Source organism: Elgaria multicarinata, chromosome 3, assembly GCF_023053635.1.
Source record: "Elgaria multicarinata webbii isolate HBS135686 ecotype San Diego chromosome 3, rElgMul1.1.pri, whole genome shotgun sequence".
Taxonomy (NCBI): domain Eukaryota; kingdom Metazoa; phylum Chordata; class Lepidosauria; order Squamata; family Anguidae; genus Elgaria; species Elgaria multicarinata.
This window is the reverse complement of record NC_086173.1, coordinates 109,825,884-109,845,316: the sequence shown is the minus strand read 5'-3', so window position 1 is coordinate 109,845,316 and position 19,433 is coordinate 109,825,884. Positions and strand designations below refer to the sequence as shown.

The 19,433-nt window shown below is 40.3% G+C and overlaps 1 protein-coding gene across 2 annotated transcripts in view; it reads left to right on the top strand.

Moving 5' to 3' along the window:
* The window catches only part of IQSEC1 (IQ motif and Sec7 domain ArfGEF 1), a 418,970-nt gene that overhangs the window by 335,399 nt on the left and 64,138 nt on the right, over positions 1–19,433 (top strand). Inside the window, exon 1 of one of the 2 annotated variants that reach the window (XM_063121249.1) lies at positions 1,215–1,453. The exons of the other annotated variant lie outside the window; for it this stretch is intronic. Within the exon in view, the coding sequence (XP_062977319.1) occupies positions 1,389–1,453 (65 nt within the window). The 5' untranslated portion in view covers positions 1,215–1,388. Of the gene's footprint in view, positions 1–1,214; positions 1,454–19,433 lie in introns of those variants that run through there. 2 annotated transcript variants of the gene reach the window in all.

Sequence of the window (19,433 nt, the reverse complement as noted above, 5' to 3'; positions counted from 1 at the left end):
TTATGTTCCAAGTTGTGAGCCTTGATTTTGACCACATAGGGGGCTTCCAGACGGGGCTGCCAGCACTACCGATCAAAAAGTGTTGTACACTTCTTCCATCTTTCTCTAAATGGATTTTCTCTGGTAAGGAAAGACAGAAGCAGATGTCTTCTGAAACCCATGTAAAATTCTATGAATGAGGCAGGGTACTCGCACAATAAAAACCCTCCTCTGGAAGCACCTATAGGCATGCAGCGCCTATAGGACCTATATATCTTATGTTTTAAATCAGTTTGGTTTTGTATCCATTCATCTATATGCAAACAGATCTATTAGGACCAAAACCCCATTTGAATCTATTCCAGCAGCAGGCATTGATGTACAGTTAATAAGAGTCCCACAGCATTTTATCTTGATTTTAGTTTTAATTAACTTTGAGACAAATTACGTGCAGAACACGCCCTTCTAAAAGATAAGAGCCACATAGCTTATATAGTGCGAAGCGTTACAGCTGGAGAAAACAGAGTGCGGGAAAGCGGGGGGAAGGGGAGAGAGAAAGCGGACGAGGGATGGTCTCCAACGCAGCTCCTAGCGATTTCAAAGCCAACGCAAACATTTGTTGCTTCTAAAGCCGAGTGTGTGCCTGCCTGGGGAAGCAGCAGCTTCCAGTGTCACCAAAGCTGCTGAATAGCAATGAAGGCTGCCTTTCCCAGTCTGAATGCAACTATTAATAGCGCTGCCAGAGCCCCCGCTCTTTCCGTCACGTGAAGAGGAGCGGGCAGGAAAGTGTGTGAGCTGGGAGGGAAAGCGGGGGGGGGGGGGGTGAGGCCGCCGGCGCTGCTTCTGCATTCTCCTCCTCCTTGTCACATTCCTGCAATGCCCAGATAGAGGACGGAGAAAGCTCGCGCTTTTCCTTCATCCCAGGCGCTGTTCCGCTCCTGTGGCGGTAGTGGCCACTCTCGCCCTCCTGCCTCTGCCCAGCACTACCCCGCTTCCCTCCCTGTTGTGTGCTCTGCTTAATAAGATCAATGCACCCCTCCCACCTCTGGCATTTGTATTCCCAGCTCGCTCGGCTAGCGGAATGGCTGTGTGTGTGTGTGTGTGTGTGCGCGCGCGCGCGCGTGTGTGCGCGAGTGAGTGAGTGAGTGAGGGGCGGCGCGCGTGCGAGCGAGAGCGCGCGCTGGAGCTCAGAAGGGTGGACCTCCGGGTACTCGTGCCTTTCCGGACCCCCCCTGTCCCCTGCTGAGCGGTTCCTATTCGCCCAGGGAGACTAGTGGGCTTGCTTCTTGGTGTGCCCCCCAAGTTACTCTTTGTGCTGTCTCAGTGCGGGGCCCGAAGGCGTTAGGCGAGCCCGCGGGGAAGGATATGCTAGCGGCTTGGGGCCCCTGCCTTGTTACTTCTCTCCAGCCATGTGGTGCTTGCACTGTAACTCGGACAGGACTCAATCGCTGCTGGAGCTGGAGCTTGACAGCTGGTAAGCCATTACCGTCTATTGGAAGCAGCGTGGGTTTTCCTAAAGCAAAAGAGGCAGTCTCGAGGGGAAGGCTTTTTTTTTTATTATTCCTTGTGTTTCAGTCTCAAATCTCAGAACATCTTTGTTTCGTTCTGACCACTGGTTTCGTGTGATTGTGAAAGAAAGACAGCGTGTGTGCCTAAGCAAGCAAAATGATCTGCTGCACATACAATTCTAATCCCGTGACACAAAGGGTTTACAGTGTTCAATCTTGCTGACTTTTTTTCCCCCTGGAGATGCTAAATCATTTTCTGCAGAAATGTATTCTAGTGGATAGCCCAAATGTGGAAATGACAGCTTCCCCCCCCCCCAAAAAAAACCCTAACTATACTATGAAGGCAGAATATTTAAAGGTACAAAAAAAATCTACAGTGTGCACTCCCTTGTCTTTTCTCTGCACCATTGTACGCACACAAGGGTTCAGTTGGAATATTGCACGATGTAATAAGTCCTGTTGCAAAGTTTTAAATATTTTGCAAATGTATCTTGATACAGCCAACTGTAGCTTTGTTTTCAGTATATCTTTTGGGGGGCACTTTTATATTCCATAGCTCATTCACTTGTTTTTCAAAAACAAAACACTACTGCAATGCCATCTGTCCTTCACAGAATTCCAATTACCAGCGTAGTCGTTTGAACCTGGAATCAAAAGTTGTTTAATTCCTTAGCCATTGTATTACTTTAAATATGAACTTGCCTCTTTTTAAAATGTATTATTTGTACCAGGTATTTGCAGTTTGGCACAGCCTCTCCTCTCCCCTATATTTTTCTCACACACATTTTCTTATGCGTTTTCATTATTCATTAAAAAAAAAGGGGGAAAGAAAAGGTAACTGCCAGTTCCTCTCTACTTCAAAAGCTGCAATTCAAAGCTCTCCTACTTGAAAGTAAATTTCACTTAAATCCACGGGGCTTACTATTGAGTAAACAGAGTAAGGATAATTTTGCACTGTTTTTGGTCTTTGTCACCAGACATCTAGGAAAGGCTATTACACACATGATGTTAAACACGTACTTGAAAAAGAGTGCTTGAGAGTGCCACTTTTATTTTGAAGTAAAAGCAGGCACAGCAGGAAGAATTTGGTTGACTGGGCAGAATTCCCACCACTGTATTGCCCAGAGGGAGAACTCAGGTGAGCGAGAGAGAGGATGAGGTGGCTGCTGCTGCCATTATGAGCCCTGTATCCTTTACTGCCCAGAGAGAGAAGGTGAGTGAGCAGGCTGAAGTGACTGCTCACACTCTGTTTCTGTTGTCACTGCTATGGGGCCAGCCCAACCCATCATAGTATCCAGAGCCCCCAGAAGCATGCCACCCAGAGAGAGAGAGGCAGGGGGTTGGAGGAGAGAGGTGAACAAGAGGAAGCAGTAGCTGCTTTTTGCAGGAGCAGCTATTGGATTTGTACAATTACACAGCTTTTCCCTTTTTTTGTGGTAGATAGGATTGGACAAGTGATTGCTGCCACTCCCTTTGATTACTCCTGTGCCTCTCTCTCTGCAAGGCTCTGCTTGCTTGCACACTCTGTTTGTCAGGGTGTTGCACTGATGAGGATTGTGCTTAAGTGAATTATCCAGAGGGAGGGAGCAAAAGGCAGCAGTGGCCTGCTCACTTTCCCTCTGTCTGCTCAGTTGTTCTCTCTCTCTTGGTGATACAGAGAAAACAGAGCAACTAGATGGTGGCTGTTTCTTGTAAAAGCAGTTATCATCTTTGCCTGTTCATTTGCACTCTCCATTAGCAGTGTGGAGGATTGGGCTACCGCCATTGGCTTCACCATACCATGCTGAAATCCTTCATCCTTACCGGGGCTTTCTGCTTCTGGTTTCTTTGTGGGACTATGATGTGCGTCTTTACATGGTGGGTATGTGATTTGGGTTGAAAGCTTTCTTTCTCAGCAATGTTCTATATCTTTCATTATATAGCGCCATTTAGTTTCATTATACAGCGCAACACTGTCAGTCCACATTGCTGATATCTTGCATTAACATTTCTATCAGCTTATCTCCAGTCTTCTTAAAAGTGATATAAATTTCAAAAAGTAAGGGAGATGTTCTGAAGGCTGGCATTGTCATATAAAGGACCCTCAAATGTAAGAAGGGGAGGAGGCATTATTACTATAATTATTACTATAATAAAAGCCTCATGTAGAAATGCTCCATGCTATTCAGAGGGAGAACACAGGTGAGTGAGAAGATGAGGTGGCTGTTCCTTCAGTGACCAATCTTCCTTGATGGCTGGTTACAGCATTAGGTGCTGTTGTTAAAATATATGTTTAACATGACTAAGGGCCAAGACTTCAGTTGAACTAAGCATGCTTTGCAGGGTTTGGAATTGAAATTAGTGCTGGGTTGAAAATGCCTCCTTCCCTTCTTGCATCTCCTGAAAAAGTGGTTGCTGGGGGTTGGAGATCATGGGGGAGGTTGGGAGGCATTCTATGATATATATGAGGTGTTAGAGGATTGTGTTCTCTCTTTTACTGGAAAAAGCTGTGCCACCACTTTAAGCAGTGGCAGATTTCCAGTAAGCAGAAGCCTAGCATCATTCTGGTTGAGAATGGCCCAATGGGAACAATGCTATGCCATGACATAGTATTCCCAAGGCATTCCTAGTTTTTTTAAAAAAGATGGTTACCTCTACTGGCCACTGATCTTTCCAACCCCTGAAGATCCAAAAAATCTTTGGGGTGCATTTTTTGCCCTGTCCCACACCCTGAAATGCTAAAAACACTTTAGCTGAGCGCTAGTTGAAATCATAGTCTTTGGTGCATTCAGACCAGCACCTCTGTCTCATTTCTCTTTAGGCTCCTCACCATAGATATTTTTTAATGAATTCTTTCTCTTCATTGAATTACTATGTTGCTCCTGAAACAATGCTGAACATCTTGTAGTTGCGTTATTGTACTTATGAACACATAGGTGCAAATTCTTTGTGTGTATATAAAGGCTAAAATAATAAATAAAGGAGAAGCAGGAGGATGGCAGTGAAAAAGACTCCTGTCCAGACTCTTTCATACCTCTTATCACTTTGATGATTGTCCTAAAGCTGCTCCAAGTAACATGTGTGTCTTCCACCACATGATTACAGGATATTGTGTAGTTATGTACCATTTAGACACTGCACTATAATGGGGTAGATATCACCTGCATCATATGTAACCCCTTAATTCATGTTCAGATACCTGTGTTATCCAGAATGCTGTGGGAGAAGGTGATGGTGCTATATAAATAAATAAATAATAATAATAATACCACAGAGGTGGTGACGGTTGCATCATTGGAACTGGGCCTGAGTTGCAGCTCTTGCAGAAAATTGCTGTTCTAGACATTTTGAAGTTAATGATATGAAATAGGGCCAAATAGGAGTTGTGTATATCTGTAGATATTTATATAAACATATACATCACAGACACATGTTAACACAATGCTACATGCATATAAAAAATTTTATTATAAATTTAAGACTTTATGTATTTTAATAACATTTCTTTATTTCATTTATTTGCTGTGTTTTTATCCTGCTTTTTAGACAGTTACTAAGCATCATCAGGCAAGCGTTTTATAGCATGCTTGTTACTGGCCACTTACAGATGTTCGCAGGTACTTTTGACGGCGACATCCACCTCTCATGCATCTTCCGTCTTTTTTTGGTTTGAAGTGAAATGTGCCGCCATTTCCTGCTGTGTGCAGGAAATCTGCACAAAGAAAACACCCTCTGAATGGGCCACGTGGTCTTTGTTTACTTCCCCTTTCTTCAGCATCTGAGGAAAGAGAAAGCTGCTCATCCCTATTGTGGGACAGAAGCACGATTCAAAGCAACAGGAGGGAAACGTGATTTCTCCCCCTGTCTGAAGAGGGCAATTGTCTCCCAAAGTGGCTCAGAACAATAAAAAAGGGAGTCTGGCTTTGCCATCAAGCTTACAATTTTTTAAAAAAAAAAGGTCACAAAAGGGAAGGGTAGTTGGACGGGGGCGGCAAGATTAAAGGTCAGAACAAAGTGGTAAGCAGACATTTAAATGCACCTTGGGTCATGGTGAACTTCCCTTGTTTGTGTTTTTGCTTGAAAAGTAATTGGTGGCTATTTGGCCAATGGAGGGGGGCAGAGTGTTCTTTCCCCTTATTTCTGCAGTTCCAGGCCTACAAGCAGTTGTAGGGTGGGCAATGGGGAAGAGAGCTCTTTGCAACTGTTCCTTCACTGTATGATGGAAGGGCCAGGTTGATCACCGCTTGGCTTGATGTTCTTCCTGGGAAGCAGTGGCAGAGCTTCCCAGTGGTACTTAGTCCTCTTTCTAAAAATGTGAACCTTACATTTTAAAAAAGATTTTTTAAAGGTGGCTTACAAATATCAGTGAAATACCATTTATAAAATTACAATGAAATAAAAACTGCATAATAAATAAGAAGCCAGGTAAATAAGTTTTTCTTCTGGTACCAAATAGATAAGCAGGAAACTACCACTCAAAGCTCCCTGAGGGAGGGAGCAAAGGAAAAAAAAAAGGAAAAAAAAGCAGATTCAAACATAACAATATTAATTGAATTGTGAGGCTGCAAGAGTGGCATATTCTTCATAGATAAAGATATTATAAAAAGGCTTCAGAATATAATTTCTTGAGATCCATAAAGCAAATGTAATAATCACATCTATTTCCATAAAGTGTAAAATGCCCAGAGAGCTTCAGCTATGGGGCAGTATAGAAACGTAATAAACAAAAAAATTAAAAAGTGTACTGAACTTGGTATCGTAAAGTGGGCAGTAGAAAACTTAATTTTAAAAAACCAAAAAACTGATACTTATATAAATGGAAATATAGGTGGTTTTATTATTCAGTAATTGTTGCTAGAAGTATCCCGCCTGCACTTAATCTGTACTGTGGTGCAGCCAGAGGCTTGTGCCACAACAGTTAAAGCAGCATCCTATATCAGGCAAGATGGATAGAGCAAGTAATGCAGTCCTGCCTTTTGCCATTTTTTTTTTAAAAAAGGAAAATAACTGCCCAAATTCTTTCATTAATATTATTTAGCAGGGATAAGGAGGCCAGGGGGGATTCCACACGTCGTACTCAGACCGCTTCCATCTGCCCCCAGTGCACCCCGAAAACGATTGTGTAACTTGCCTGTAAAAGAGACGAGGAAGAGGCGTCCTTGCTGCCGCCGCCACCCACCTCCCTCCTTGCCGGCCGGGACGGAGAGCTCAGCGGAAGAAGGCGGGGTGGCAAGGATGCCTCTTCCTCGTCTCTTTTACAGGCAAGTTACATGATCGTTTTCGGGGTGCACTGGGAACGGATGGAAGCGGCCTGAGTACGACGTGTGGATGGGCCCCAGGTTGTTTCAGCCTTCCTTAGGATGCAGGTCAGGGTATAGCTGGTAATCCTGTTTCCTTCTCCATTTATTCCCTGGGAGGGAAGCTCTGCCTCTGGGACGAATTGTGCCTAATTCTCCATCCCACCCATAGAGCCTCCTGGGCTTCCTCCCAAGATCTGCCACTGGAGGAATCCCTACTGTTATCCCCAGTTTGAGATTGTAAATAACAGAGGAGATGCAGATGGTGGGGACGCAGACTGGAGGAGCACCTGTTTTTTCCAGCACCAGCTAAGTCCATCCATGCAGAGCACACTAACCAATGGGAACAGCAACACATGCTACGTGAAGCCTGGAACTCAGCCATGTGCTGGGAGGACTGACCACAGTCTATTTCTCTGTGCTAAGAGAGGCATAGAGTTTTAAAACACAGGGAAAGGCAAACTGGATGAGGTGTTGACGTCAGTGCGTGTGGCCATGCCTGCTGGCAGCATCCAGCGTGACAACTTTAAGAAAACACCATTGACCGCATATATTTGCTCGCAAGGTGGTTTGTTTGCTTCCTCAGACCATCCCAAGGTGGATTTTGAAGAGCACCTGTGGTTAACAGCTTTTTTTTCCTAGTCAGAAACCTTTTTAAGGTGCTTGTTTTTGAAAAAGCTCAACTAAATTTGTCTTTTTAAGTTGATGACCTTTAGGTCATCCTCAGGGGTCCTTTTCCGCGAGCCCCTGCCAAAGGAAGTGAGGCAGGTGGCTACCAGGAGGAGGGCCTTCTCTGCTGTGGCACCTCGGCTGTGGAATGAGCTCCCTAAGGAGGTTCGCTTGGCACCTACATTATATGCTTTTAGATGCCAGGTGAAGACCTTTTTATTCTCCCAGTATTTTAACAGTCTATAAATAAATTTTAACTTGGTGTTTTAAATTTGCAATTTTGTATTGCTGCTGTTTTTATCTGGTTGAGCTTTTATATTGTATTTTATATTATGGTTTTATACTGTTGTTTTATACTTTGAATGTTTTTAATTTTTGTGAACCGCCCAGAGAGCTCCGGCTATTGGGCGGTACAGAAATGTAATAAATAAATAAATAAATAAATAAATAAAATAGCTAGAACAAAGTATAAGAATTTGTGAGGTAAAGGATGTGTTGTCTCAACTTGTTTGGTATGAGCTCTTTAAAGAAGCAAAATTCAGAACCAAGCTAGACCAAATGCAGACAGGTTCCAGAAATTCACAGTGATACAAGGCCCCATGAAAAGCGAAATAAAAGTACATCTAAACTTTTTGGAAATTTCACATCTCCAACTGGGCTTTGTAAGTATGGAGAAGCTCTTTAGTGAAATATACAGAAGCTGTGTTAAAGTGTGCTTTAAAGTGTAGCCTGTAGCTGTAATAGCTACGTTGTGATGATCCTGCAAGTTAAGCAGGGTCATGCTAGGTCATTACATGTGCAGAAGTATTCTGAGACAAAGCTGCCGTAAGCAATGCAGTGATTCATTTAGCAGTGATCTTCCCTTTGAGTTAGAAGTTCCTAATGCAGTTCACTTGTATGCTTCCTCTTGGGAGGATATATCATTCTTAATACTCCAGTTCATCTGTAGCTGCTCAAGAGTTGACTGTTCTTTCTGTAAAGGTAGGAACCTTAAATCCTGGAAATACATTAAATTCTAGCTCAGGTAATTACTTTTCTGTTGTCCCTAATCGTTTCTGTAGTATAGATCTAGGATAGATTTCATTTTCCATTTCAAATTTGTTTTATGGTGTTCTACTATGAACTTTACATATCAGTGCTCATAAACATAGCATACCCCTTCAATATTGTTGCACTCCACAAAAGAATCTTGGTTAACGCAGATGTGCCAGTTATTGTTAATGCTGGACTCTGGCTCTGCTGTTCTGCCCATTCTTTTTCATTAGAAAACACCATGATCATGAAACAGTGTGACATCAGTTTTAGAGGATTTTTCTCCCTAGTTGTGGCAATTGTTCTTGACAAGAGAGTGCTTGAGCAGTCAGCACATTTTTTTTTATTATTATACCATGAGAAAAGATTTTCCATGAAGGTTTTGAGCATAGAATGAAATTCCTCTAGCTGTTAAAAGCTAACTATAGCCTCTCTGTGTTTTATTTGATAAGTTGAAGTAAAATAGTTTCTCTGAATAGGCAACAAAAATTGCACACATATTGTATTGCATCCATCCCTGTTACTGAAATATGAAACATGGTTAATTAAAGTTTATTGCCATTATGTATTAGAATTTGCTCTTGGGTGCCAAGCTGCCCAAAACTACAGAAACCCATGTTCAAAAGCTTTTTGGGTCATTCTGCAGAATGACACATGGAAGCAATATTAAGTCATGGCTCACGACCTAATTCATTTAACCATATATTTTCATTAGCAACACTTAAGAACTCCATGAATGTTCTGTCACTCACTAGGTTAACCAAAAGATAGAACCCAAGGAGGGACAATAATAAGAAACTCCAGAGCTTAAGTTGAATTCTGTGGGATCAAGTAAATTCATGGCTGCAACTTGCTTCAGTGTGGATGCTGGGAACACCAAGGTAGCATGCAAGTTTAGCTCACCTTACCTGGTTTTCCTGAGCACAGTCCTTCACATTATGAATGGCAGAGCAGCTTCCATTGAATTTTATGCAGGAGAGAGGAAAGAGTAGTACTTGAGGCAATGTTACGATGAGGGGGTCCTGCAGGGTTACATATACACCTCGTTTCTCAGGTTCTAAAAGTATATATTTAAAGCATTAACTTCATTAAAAGAACATTTTATTGTTCAATCATTTTTGTTATTAGAACAGCAAAAATATTTTAATGATCAACATGTTTTATACTTATGCTAATTATTTTAACTTATTGTGAAACGATGAAATTATTTTAAAATTGAAAAAGCTGTAATGAATGATTCTAACTTTTAACAATGCTAGGTAAGGTTTATATATATATATGTGAAAAATTCTCACACCAGGGTAAGCCTACAGTTACAGAGAGTAAAAAAAAGGGATAATTTTATAAAGTAAAATAACAGCAACTATTAAAAAGCATGTATGAGTTTTGAAGGCATTTATGCTAAGTAGGCAGTAGGCCAATTTTTCAACCCCTCATCCAGGGAGGGGTTACTTCCTGGATCCTGCAGCAAGCAAGCAAGAGTCAGAGACTGGGTTCACATGTCATAGGCAATCCTAGGCAGTGACCTTTCTCTCTGATGATTCCTTGTATTGCTGTTTGCGAATGTCTGCAGTTATCAGTGGCTAGTAACATAACTTCACTATGATGCTAGTTTTGCAACTGATTGCTGCAGGAATAGGGGGAAGCAGCCATTACTTCTGCCCCCATGCAATAAAAGAGCTAAACTGCCACTCCCACATTCTTGGCTTTATGCAACATTTGCCCATATTTGATCACAGAAAAATACTATGCAGTCGGTTGGCCAGCATGACATTTGATCAATTGACTGGCGTGGTATTTCTTCCTGCCTTCTAAGGAGCGTATAAAGTAAAACATGTTTTTATCTATAGTTTATAGTGTTGTTTGTAAGAACTTAGAAGGTTATTTTAAAAACAAGTACATCTATTCTTAACATGTTTTATTTCTAAAGGTTCTAACCAATGCTAATCCTACTTGGAGTAGACCCATTGAAAAGAATTAGACAAGTTAGACTAACACAGGATAAAACTCTATGACTGCAATTCTACGCATACTTATTTGGGAGTAAGTCACAGTTAACTCAGTGGGTGTCAAATACATAGAATCAAGATGTTTGGATTGTATTTCAGTGACTGTTTCTGTAAAGCTGTAATTGTGCTATATGACTTCATCCAGTATAAAGTTTATTGTTGTGCAAGGCGGCTGGTATGTTTTTAGTCTGCTGATTTGTTATTTATACTTCCTTCAGCCTATGAATATAGGGGTACTTTAAGGGGGCTTACAGTTTGCTCAAAAATTGTTCCCAGCTGTTTGTACTGTACCGTATTAGCAGTTGTTTCATACAGCATAGGAGAAAATGCTTTCAGATTGAATCAAGTGGCAGAATTCATCAGCTTTATTTGCTTTATATTCTGCTATAATTGTATGGTGTGAATTGTACCTCAACATATGAAACATATGACATTTAATTAAGGTTTAAAGAAATTAAAGTATGCTAAATGTATCAACTAGGAAAAGGATATTGTATCAAGGTCTTAAGCGAGCCACAGGGCCAGAAGCTTATGCTTAGCTTCCTACAGAGCCTAAATGCCAGCAAATTGACTGTTCTATGGACAAGGATGTCATCCAATGTTACCTCCCCACTCTGACTGGCTCACACAACCGCTAAGATCACAGTCAAGTGGAAATATAGTGTTGGCTGGTATGAGAGAATGGATTATTCCACTATAGCAAGTGCTGCCTCAGCTGTGCATGGAGATCACCAGCTTTCTCAGCTTCAAAATAAGCCAAATCACTCTCCTTAGGTCCAGGGGATGCTCTCTCTCTCTCTCTCTCTCTCTCTCTCCAAGTATTTCCAAGTATTTTAGTCTTTCAGTTTATGTTGGTTAAATCTTTGCGCTGCTGCTAGGTTTTATTTTGGGTTTTATTTTGGGTTTTATTTTTATTTTATATTGTAGTTTTATTTATTTATTTTTTAAAAAACCCTTTTATATTGTACTTTATCATGTCACATTTTATAGTTTTAATAGTTGTGAGCCTCCCAGAGCTTTAGCTATTGGGTGGTATAGAAATGTAGGCCACCATTTTTATCCCTTTATTATTGAGGAAGGGGAAAGGAAATCTAAGGGGAAACTGGCTTGCGTAAGGCAACCCAGTGACTTGGTTCGCACAACACAACAGTTCACTGTGGGTTATTTTACCCATGGGAGCTGTTGCATTGTGCCTGGTCCCCACAGGAGGCAATTTTGTCTGGCGCCTAGGGTGACTGGCTTGCCGAGGGTTGTCATGTTGTGTGAACCCAGGTGGCAGCTGTTGTTTGAGAGTTAGACAACCCTCAAATAACCCTAAAACAAGCCATAGGTTGTGTTGATTTTAATCATTGCTTGGTCTTTACAAAATTACCAATGTTTTGCTCCTTGCTACTCTGTGTTGTGAACTTAGTGCTGCTAGACAACTGCATGTGATTTTAATTCACACATTATGCTTGGACTAAAATGCGTTGTTGAATCCTGTGGATGTGATACTTCTTCTGTTCAAAAGTAGCAATTTTACCAATTTGCCAATATTTAACACATATTTATTTGTTACAAGGTATTGTTGGATTAAATATTATTTTCCATCTACTCTTCTATTTGGGCTGGAAAGCATTATCCTAAGAATCACTTTTAGATGCAGTAGAAATAGTAGCTTGGACAGTAAAAGCTCAAGTTGTATACCGTTTATGGCAAATGTGGTGTGCGCACACCCACACCCTACTTTTACCCCTTGACTTATTTTTTTTTTTAAAGAAAAAGCACCTTACATTTAAATAATGGTGTTTCTGTGTCAGACAAAAGGTCCATAGGTTGACCCTTAGGGAGTATCACTGACTGCTCCTCCATACCCACCCATATCCAATCTTTGCTCCACAAAAGAACCATATGTGGGTATGTGCAGATGTGCTGGGATGGGCAAGCTTGTACTTTAATAATTGGCTTGGATTAGATTAAAAAATACATATAGTCCAACAGTTTCTACCACTGGTGAATCAGATAACTTGGGAAATTCAAAGAGAAAACTATGCAGGAGAAAGATGTTCTTTATTTCTGGTAACGAAGTGTATTATCTCCATTTAGCTGTCATAGATAATAGTTAATGCTAGACTTATCCTTCATGAAACTGTTGTCTAATTCTTTTTTTCTTAAAAAACCCCAAAAGTAGGGAGAGGCACTGAATGCAAGAATAAGCAGGAGAGAAAGTGATCCCAAAGTGCCAAAGTGTTTTATTTTTGCTCAAGTTGTTTCAGAGCAAAAATCCTTCTTCAGGGGCAAGTGTTCTTACTAGTATGGCTTTCTCCTTTACCAAATCAAACTTTTTTAAAAAAACATTATTTCAGTAAAGGAGTAGTCCTTTTTTTAGAAACCATCTAAGCTGGTGGCTACAACAACTTCATCTTGCAGTAATGAATTCTGAACGTTAATTGTGCCAGCCACTTCTTCATCACTGGAGCTCATTGTGGCTCTTTTCAGGGCTGGGTTCCAAAGTGCTTCTTCAAATGCACCTAAGGGGCTTGATCATGCCTTATGAGATTTTAAACTCTTTTTAGAGATCTTAGTGGCGCTTACTAAGCTCAGGGCCGGATAAAACTTTGGGAGCACATGATGTTCACTATTGCAGTAGCACTTGGAAAAACTAAACTTCCTACTGGGGGCTCATCTACACCAAGCAGGATATTGTATGATGAAAGCGGTATATAAAAGGCAGGAGCCACACTACTGCTTTATATTGGTACTGAAGTGCACTGACAACTTTTGGGGCCCATGACACATCTATTCCAAGCGGGATATATCACTATGAAAATGGTATGAAAGCAGTATATGGTATGTGTCATTGGGCCCCAACAGTGTCAGTGCGCTTCAATACCACTATAAAGCAGTAGTGTGGCTCTTGCCTCTTATATACTGTTTTCATACTGCTTTCATAGTGAAATATCCTGCTTGGTGTAGATGAGCCCCATAACTTTCCTTCCAAGCATGCTAGCAGCTTGATGTAGGGGAATGGGAAGGAGAAATTAGATCTCTCTCTTTCACTCTCCATGTGACCAGAGTTCCAGCTGGGTTGGGGTAATTCAAAGGAAAAAGGAAATTGGGGGATCAAAGGAGTTGGTTGCGTGGGAAGGAAGAAGGTGATAAGTTGGCTTAGAAGTGTCTGCACACTTCAAGAAGGATGCAGACAAGCTGGAGCATGTTCAGAGGAGGGCAACCAGGATGGTCAGGGGTCAGGAAACAAAGCACTATGAAGAGAGACTGAAAGAACTGGGCATGTTTAGCCTTGAGAAGAGAAGATTGAGGGGAGACATGATAGCACTCTTCAAATACTTAAAAGGTTGTCACACAGAGGAGGGTCAGGATCTCTTCTTGATCCTCCCAGAGTGCAGGACACGGAATAATGGGCTCAAGTTACAGGAAGCCAGATTCCGGCTAGACATCAGGAAAAACTTCCTGACTGTTAGAGCAGTATGACAATGGAACCAGTTACCTAGGGAGGTTGTGGGTTCTCCCACACTAGAGGCATTCAAGAGGCAGCTGGACAGCCATCTATCAGGTATGCTTTAGGGTGGATTTTTGCACTGAGCCGGGGAGTGGGGTAGAGGGTTGGATTCAATGGCCTTATAAGCCCCTTAAAACTCTACTATTCTATGATTCTATGAAAAACAACAAGCCTGAGTTATTTGGGGAACTAGCTTGGCTTATTTTCTGAACCAGACTGGCATGTGTCAGACCCAAGAAAAGTCACCTTCACAGCTTCTTTTTTAAAAAACAAAAGCAAACAAACAAAAAAACTATACCCCTTTGCCATATCACAAGCTGCTTTTGAAAATCCCATCAGTTTCAAAAGTGGTTTGCCATGTGGCATGGATGGGTCTGTTTGAGAAACATAAGTTTAAATCCCTCTTTGGCATATAGTCCTGGTTGTGAGCTTCTTTGGATACCAGCCAATATTTTTATCCTCGCAGAAGTATCCAAAACACACAATCTTTGGATTATACATTTGTGGCCTTTCCATCTTTATGCCTTTCAACAATATCAAAAACTTCTTTTTTGCAACACATTTTTATTGACCTTTACTAACTATACAAACCATAACCTTTATAATTTGACAGAAAGACCCTTCTCCACAAGTATGTTTTTGCTTTTCAGTTAATTCTTAATAACATGGAGAGAGAAATTAATTTGCTGCTGAAGAAAATTTTATAGTATTGGCTAAGACCTTTCTTGTTAAGGTACACAAATTGCATGATGATTCAATATTTTATTGTATGAATGCTAATAATATACCTATGGCACATTATACTTACAGAATAATTGAATATTTCTAGGATTATTATTATTTGCTTGTTTTATAAAGGCAATTAAAGACTAGTCAGAGCTTTATAGTTTGAGATAAAGGCAGAGTTTTAAGTTGTTTAACCTTCACTGCCTCACCTGGAATCTGAGGATAATCTCAACTAAGCTCTTTTTAGATGTGTATTTTTAGTACTTAAACCTAAGAACCAAAGCATCTAAAAATGAAAAAAAAAAAAGAGAAAAGTTACTTTTATTTTTTAGCTTAATATCCCTAGGCCAGCCTTCCTCAACCTGGTGCACTACAACACCCATCACCTAAGCCGGCATTTTATCTGTTATCTCTTGGTGACTGCTGTTGGATAGTTCACCGAAGTCCCAGTTAAGTTGAAATCCATGAAATTTTGCTGTGTACATCTAATTTGTTAAAAGTCCTTTGCAGTCCACGTGGGAGTATTGTGTTGTAGAATTCTGGTCTCTGTGTTTAGGGAGAGATTCCTATGCTTCTAAATGAAGAAAATGGAAAACCTAAACTGTGGACCTCAGATATAAAAGTTCCCATAAACCCATCTGGCATTCCTTACCATTTCATCTCTTAGAAATGCTGTATCTTGTTGGGATTTGGCCTTAAACTATTCTAACTTAAAATAATGATATATGTATGGTTGATACTGTGGTCTGCCTTTGAAGGTTTCCTTTCTTTGGCTTTGGAACTAACAGCTAAACATCTGCATTTGAAAGCAGGAGAAGCTTTCTTCATTCTTTTTGCTGACATAAGCCTTTTTTATAAATCACAGCAGTGGCATTTAGTCATCCTGTGGACTGTGAACTACGTGTCCTCACAGGCAGAGTAGTTAATAGATAAAACTGCTGTTTTTGAACAAGATAAGAAAAAATATTTTCCTTGGGTATGCAGATATTACAGTAGCCTTTATCACTTGCAATATGCTCAATCAGAGGTCCTTCAGTAGATACAAGCACTCAATATGGTCTCAATTGCAGTAATGTATAGCACATTGTTATTCCACATTGTTTTGAGTCACACTATCCCTGCATCAGTCACTGACAATAATTTACATGGAGCATCTCTACCTGATGTTTAAGTATAACGTGGTAAGACTGGCATTATATGTTATGATGATTGGTGGTCATGTGGTTAGGTGGTCATGTGGAGACTATTTCAGGCATTTTCTATGCAATATTTGTAATGTGAAGCTGAGAATTTAAGATACCATTAAATTCTAAAATGAAAGAAAATCAACCTTAACTTGTGTATTTTTCTTTCTAGAAATGTTCCTGGTCATAAAACTCATTTACACTTGTATTCTTATTAAAGGAATCCAGTCCCCTCAAATGGCTGCAGTAAAAAGCTTTTTTCTGAGAAAGTTCCAGTGCTCATACTACTATGGTAGAATTCATTAAGTGGAGATTATAGGAAAGGGTGATCCCTCACTCCAGCCTGTGGTGAAAAGTGTAGCACATATGTTGGTAGTGCAAACCAGGAAGATTCCTAAAAGGAAAATCTGTACAGCTTACACAATGTTCCTATGTCTCACCTGCTTCAGTTTATGGAGAGCACCATGAATATAGTCCCATATGATCTGAAGGGTGAGTGATGACTACAGAGTGGCCACAGCTAGACCTAAGGTTTATCCTGGGATCATCCAGGGTTCGTCCCTGCCTGAGCACTGGATCCCCTGTGTGTCACCTATGTGAACAGGTTTGACTCCTGGACGATCCAGGGATAAACCTTAGGTCTAGCTATGGCCAGTGACTGGCTTGAGGCTTGCATCTAGCTAAGTTAGTTCAAATAATGAATGAAAATGGTAAACTTCATTTACACTTTCTGTTTCTGTTCACTTTTGCTGCTTGAGTACTTCCCCACCCCTCCCAAGTTCAGCTATCTTGGAAGTTTCTGAGTATAACAACAGCTGCTTCTACAGCTGCTATGCTATTTCAAATGAGTTTGTTGGCCACTGACATTGCGGTGGTTTCCTTGAACTGTACCAGGTGAGAAATCTTGACTCTATTTCAAAAAACAGTATTTAGAAACAAGTACCCTGTGTGGATCATTCCTAATCATGTTGGCTATATAACCACGATTTAAACACACCAACCATTTGCTGCAAAAGGGTTAGCAGCCTATCCATGGCTTGAACAGTCTCATTAGGGCATTCTGAGGAGAGGAGAATACTGTTTGGAAACTAACTTCGGGTAGATGCATGGCATGGAGTGCCAAGGCAGGTTTTGACTCTGGGCATTGTTGCACCATCATTGCAGGCATATATGCCAGAACAAATGTTTGGTATGTCTTTGATTAAACAGCAACTGTTTTTGAGCGGAACTTCTTTAGTTTGAGCAGGCAATGACTTTTCTGTGAATAGGTTTGTGCTTTCCAGGCAGTTCTCATTATTGCACAATGTGTGCATGATAATTCAGAAAAAAAACTTGGCTTCCTTCCTGACTGTGTTAGTCAACTTAGATTATCTGAATCAGCTGGGGGAATATTAAAACCTTTAAGATACCAGAACTTGGAATAAAGAAGAGTGCTACTGTAGACATCACTAACAATATAAGTGACATAGAACAGCCATTTACAAACCAGAGATTAGGCAGTCTTCCTTCAGCATTGTGATTCCATGTGTTCCTACCATGCTTTGTCCTACTACTTGACACCATCCATCTCTCACCAAAAGCTTACATTTCTCTAGGCTGGAGAATACAATATACCTTCCAGGTAAGCTAAAAGAAGAGCAACTAGAAAATAGCCATAGCATAAAGCCCATTTAATTTGTGGCTCACCCCTTCTGGAATTGAGAAGCAATGTTTTTTGTCTCTGCCCAAGTCATCATTCTTAAAGGGAGATAAGGAAAAGAGGGCTTTGGGACTATAAGGTGGAGTAAAAAGTGATTAGTTTGGGGTATGTGCTTTTAAGAAAGGGATGCCTAGATGCATAGGTTTAAGGGTTTTGATATTTAGATTCCTGGGAGGCAGCGAGAGTCAGTAACAAAGGCACTTGGGAAGAATTTGGAATGGGAGCTATATTAGGATGTTTATAGAAGATTTTTGAAGAATGGAGCCTCTGCTTCATTCATATTTATGATAATATAACTCTGGTGTTACGCTATACAAAGGATTAAAAAAACACCAATCCTTCATAAATGGGCTTACCCTAGGAACCTGTTCATAAGTTGTATGACAAATTCATGAAATGCCCAGACATTGCAAAACTGTAGCTTTTGAAATGTACGTAATGAGAAATATAACGGTGACTGAAGTATTGAACAAGCCCCAAAAGGGTGATTTATGATGCTCTGATAATATATTTTTTATGAGAAGTCTGCATTACAGCAGTGGCTTACAATTTATTTGAGGGGGAAGAAAATGGGATACAGGTGGGAAATGGCTTTGTTGGAACAGAACTTCTGTAGATCAATTGCCTTTGGCCAGAATCAGGCCTCATATTTATGCTGCAGCTCTATGCACATTGTGAGAGTAATCTTCACTGAGTCTGTGAAGACTTACTTTGGAGTAAGTATGCATTGGATCGAGCCATTAGATATGTACAGCACTACAAGATAAAGTTGGTCAGTATAATATAGTTATTTATATCCATATATATAATATAGTTATTTATATCATATGGCAAAATGGGGGTAAAGAAGTCTGAACTCTGTTCTGTTTTTGGTGACCTGCATTTCTTTTAATGCTGCACTGTCTTTAAATGTATAAATTTGGCTTATCAAGACCAATGCTAAAACCCATTGTTCCAGCACAGAAGTGCGTAGGATAGGGAATAGTATCAGTTACTCCAATGGAATACTTAAGGTTATTGTGTGCTGTAGCATTAAATGATAATTTTGGGGAAATATGCCTGCACAAATGTTTAGTACGATTAAATATTGGCAATCTTCAATAGAAACATTAGTAACGTGACTGGTATAGTAACTTTAAAAATAAAGGTTTGTATTTATTTATTTTGCAGTTTTGAAGCAGCATAAAAATAATCATAGAGCCAATCCTATTTGACGAGCTTTTTAAGGAAAAACACAGGAACAAACTGTTTGTCAATTATGTAGAAAAATAATCTTTCTGAGATCAACCTCTATTGTACTGAGCTTTTGATTTATTTTCTCCACAGAGAGTTTATCGCTATCACTTTGCAGCTACAACGACTTTTTAACCATTCTTTCTCCTCTACTCTGAATACAACTTTTAATGGCTTGATCAAGGTCCTTATTATTTTGACTGCCTGTACAATAGTTGCCTGAAAAGTATGAGAATTTTTTGAAAGCAAGAAATTCAGGGACATAAATTATTCAGTAGGTTTTACTTTTATTTTAGGGTTTGTAGACTACATGGAGTCTTGACGTCAACTTCTGGCAAGTGGTTTTAAAGCACAACCATGCTTTAAAAATAGTCTGGTTCCTACAGAACAGAACATGAATATTATCACACATAGTCATGTAGTTCTATTCTAGATTACTGTTTCAGTTGCTACAGCAGAAGCGGAAGCTTGACTCACTGGAAGTAAAGAAGTATCAAGCCGCAGTGATCGTGTGAACCAAGTCATAAACCCATTTAATCATCGACAAGTAGGAAACTATATATATAAAAAAACCAAGTAGGAAACTATTTTAAGAGAGAATAATGAAACTTCTTTATCT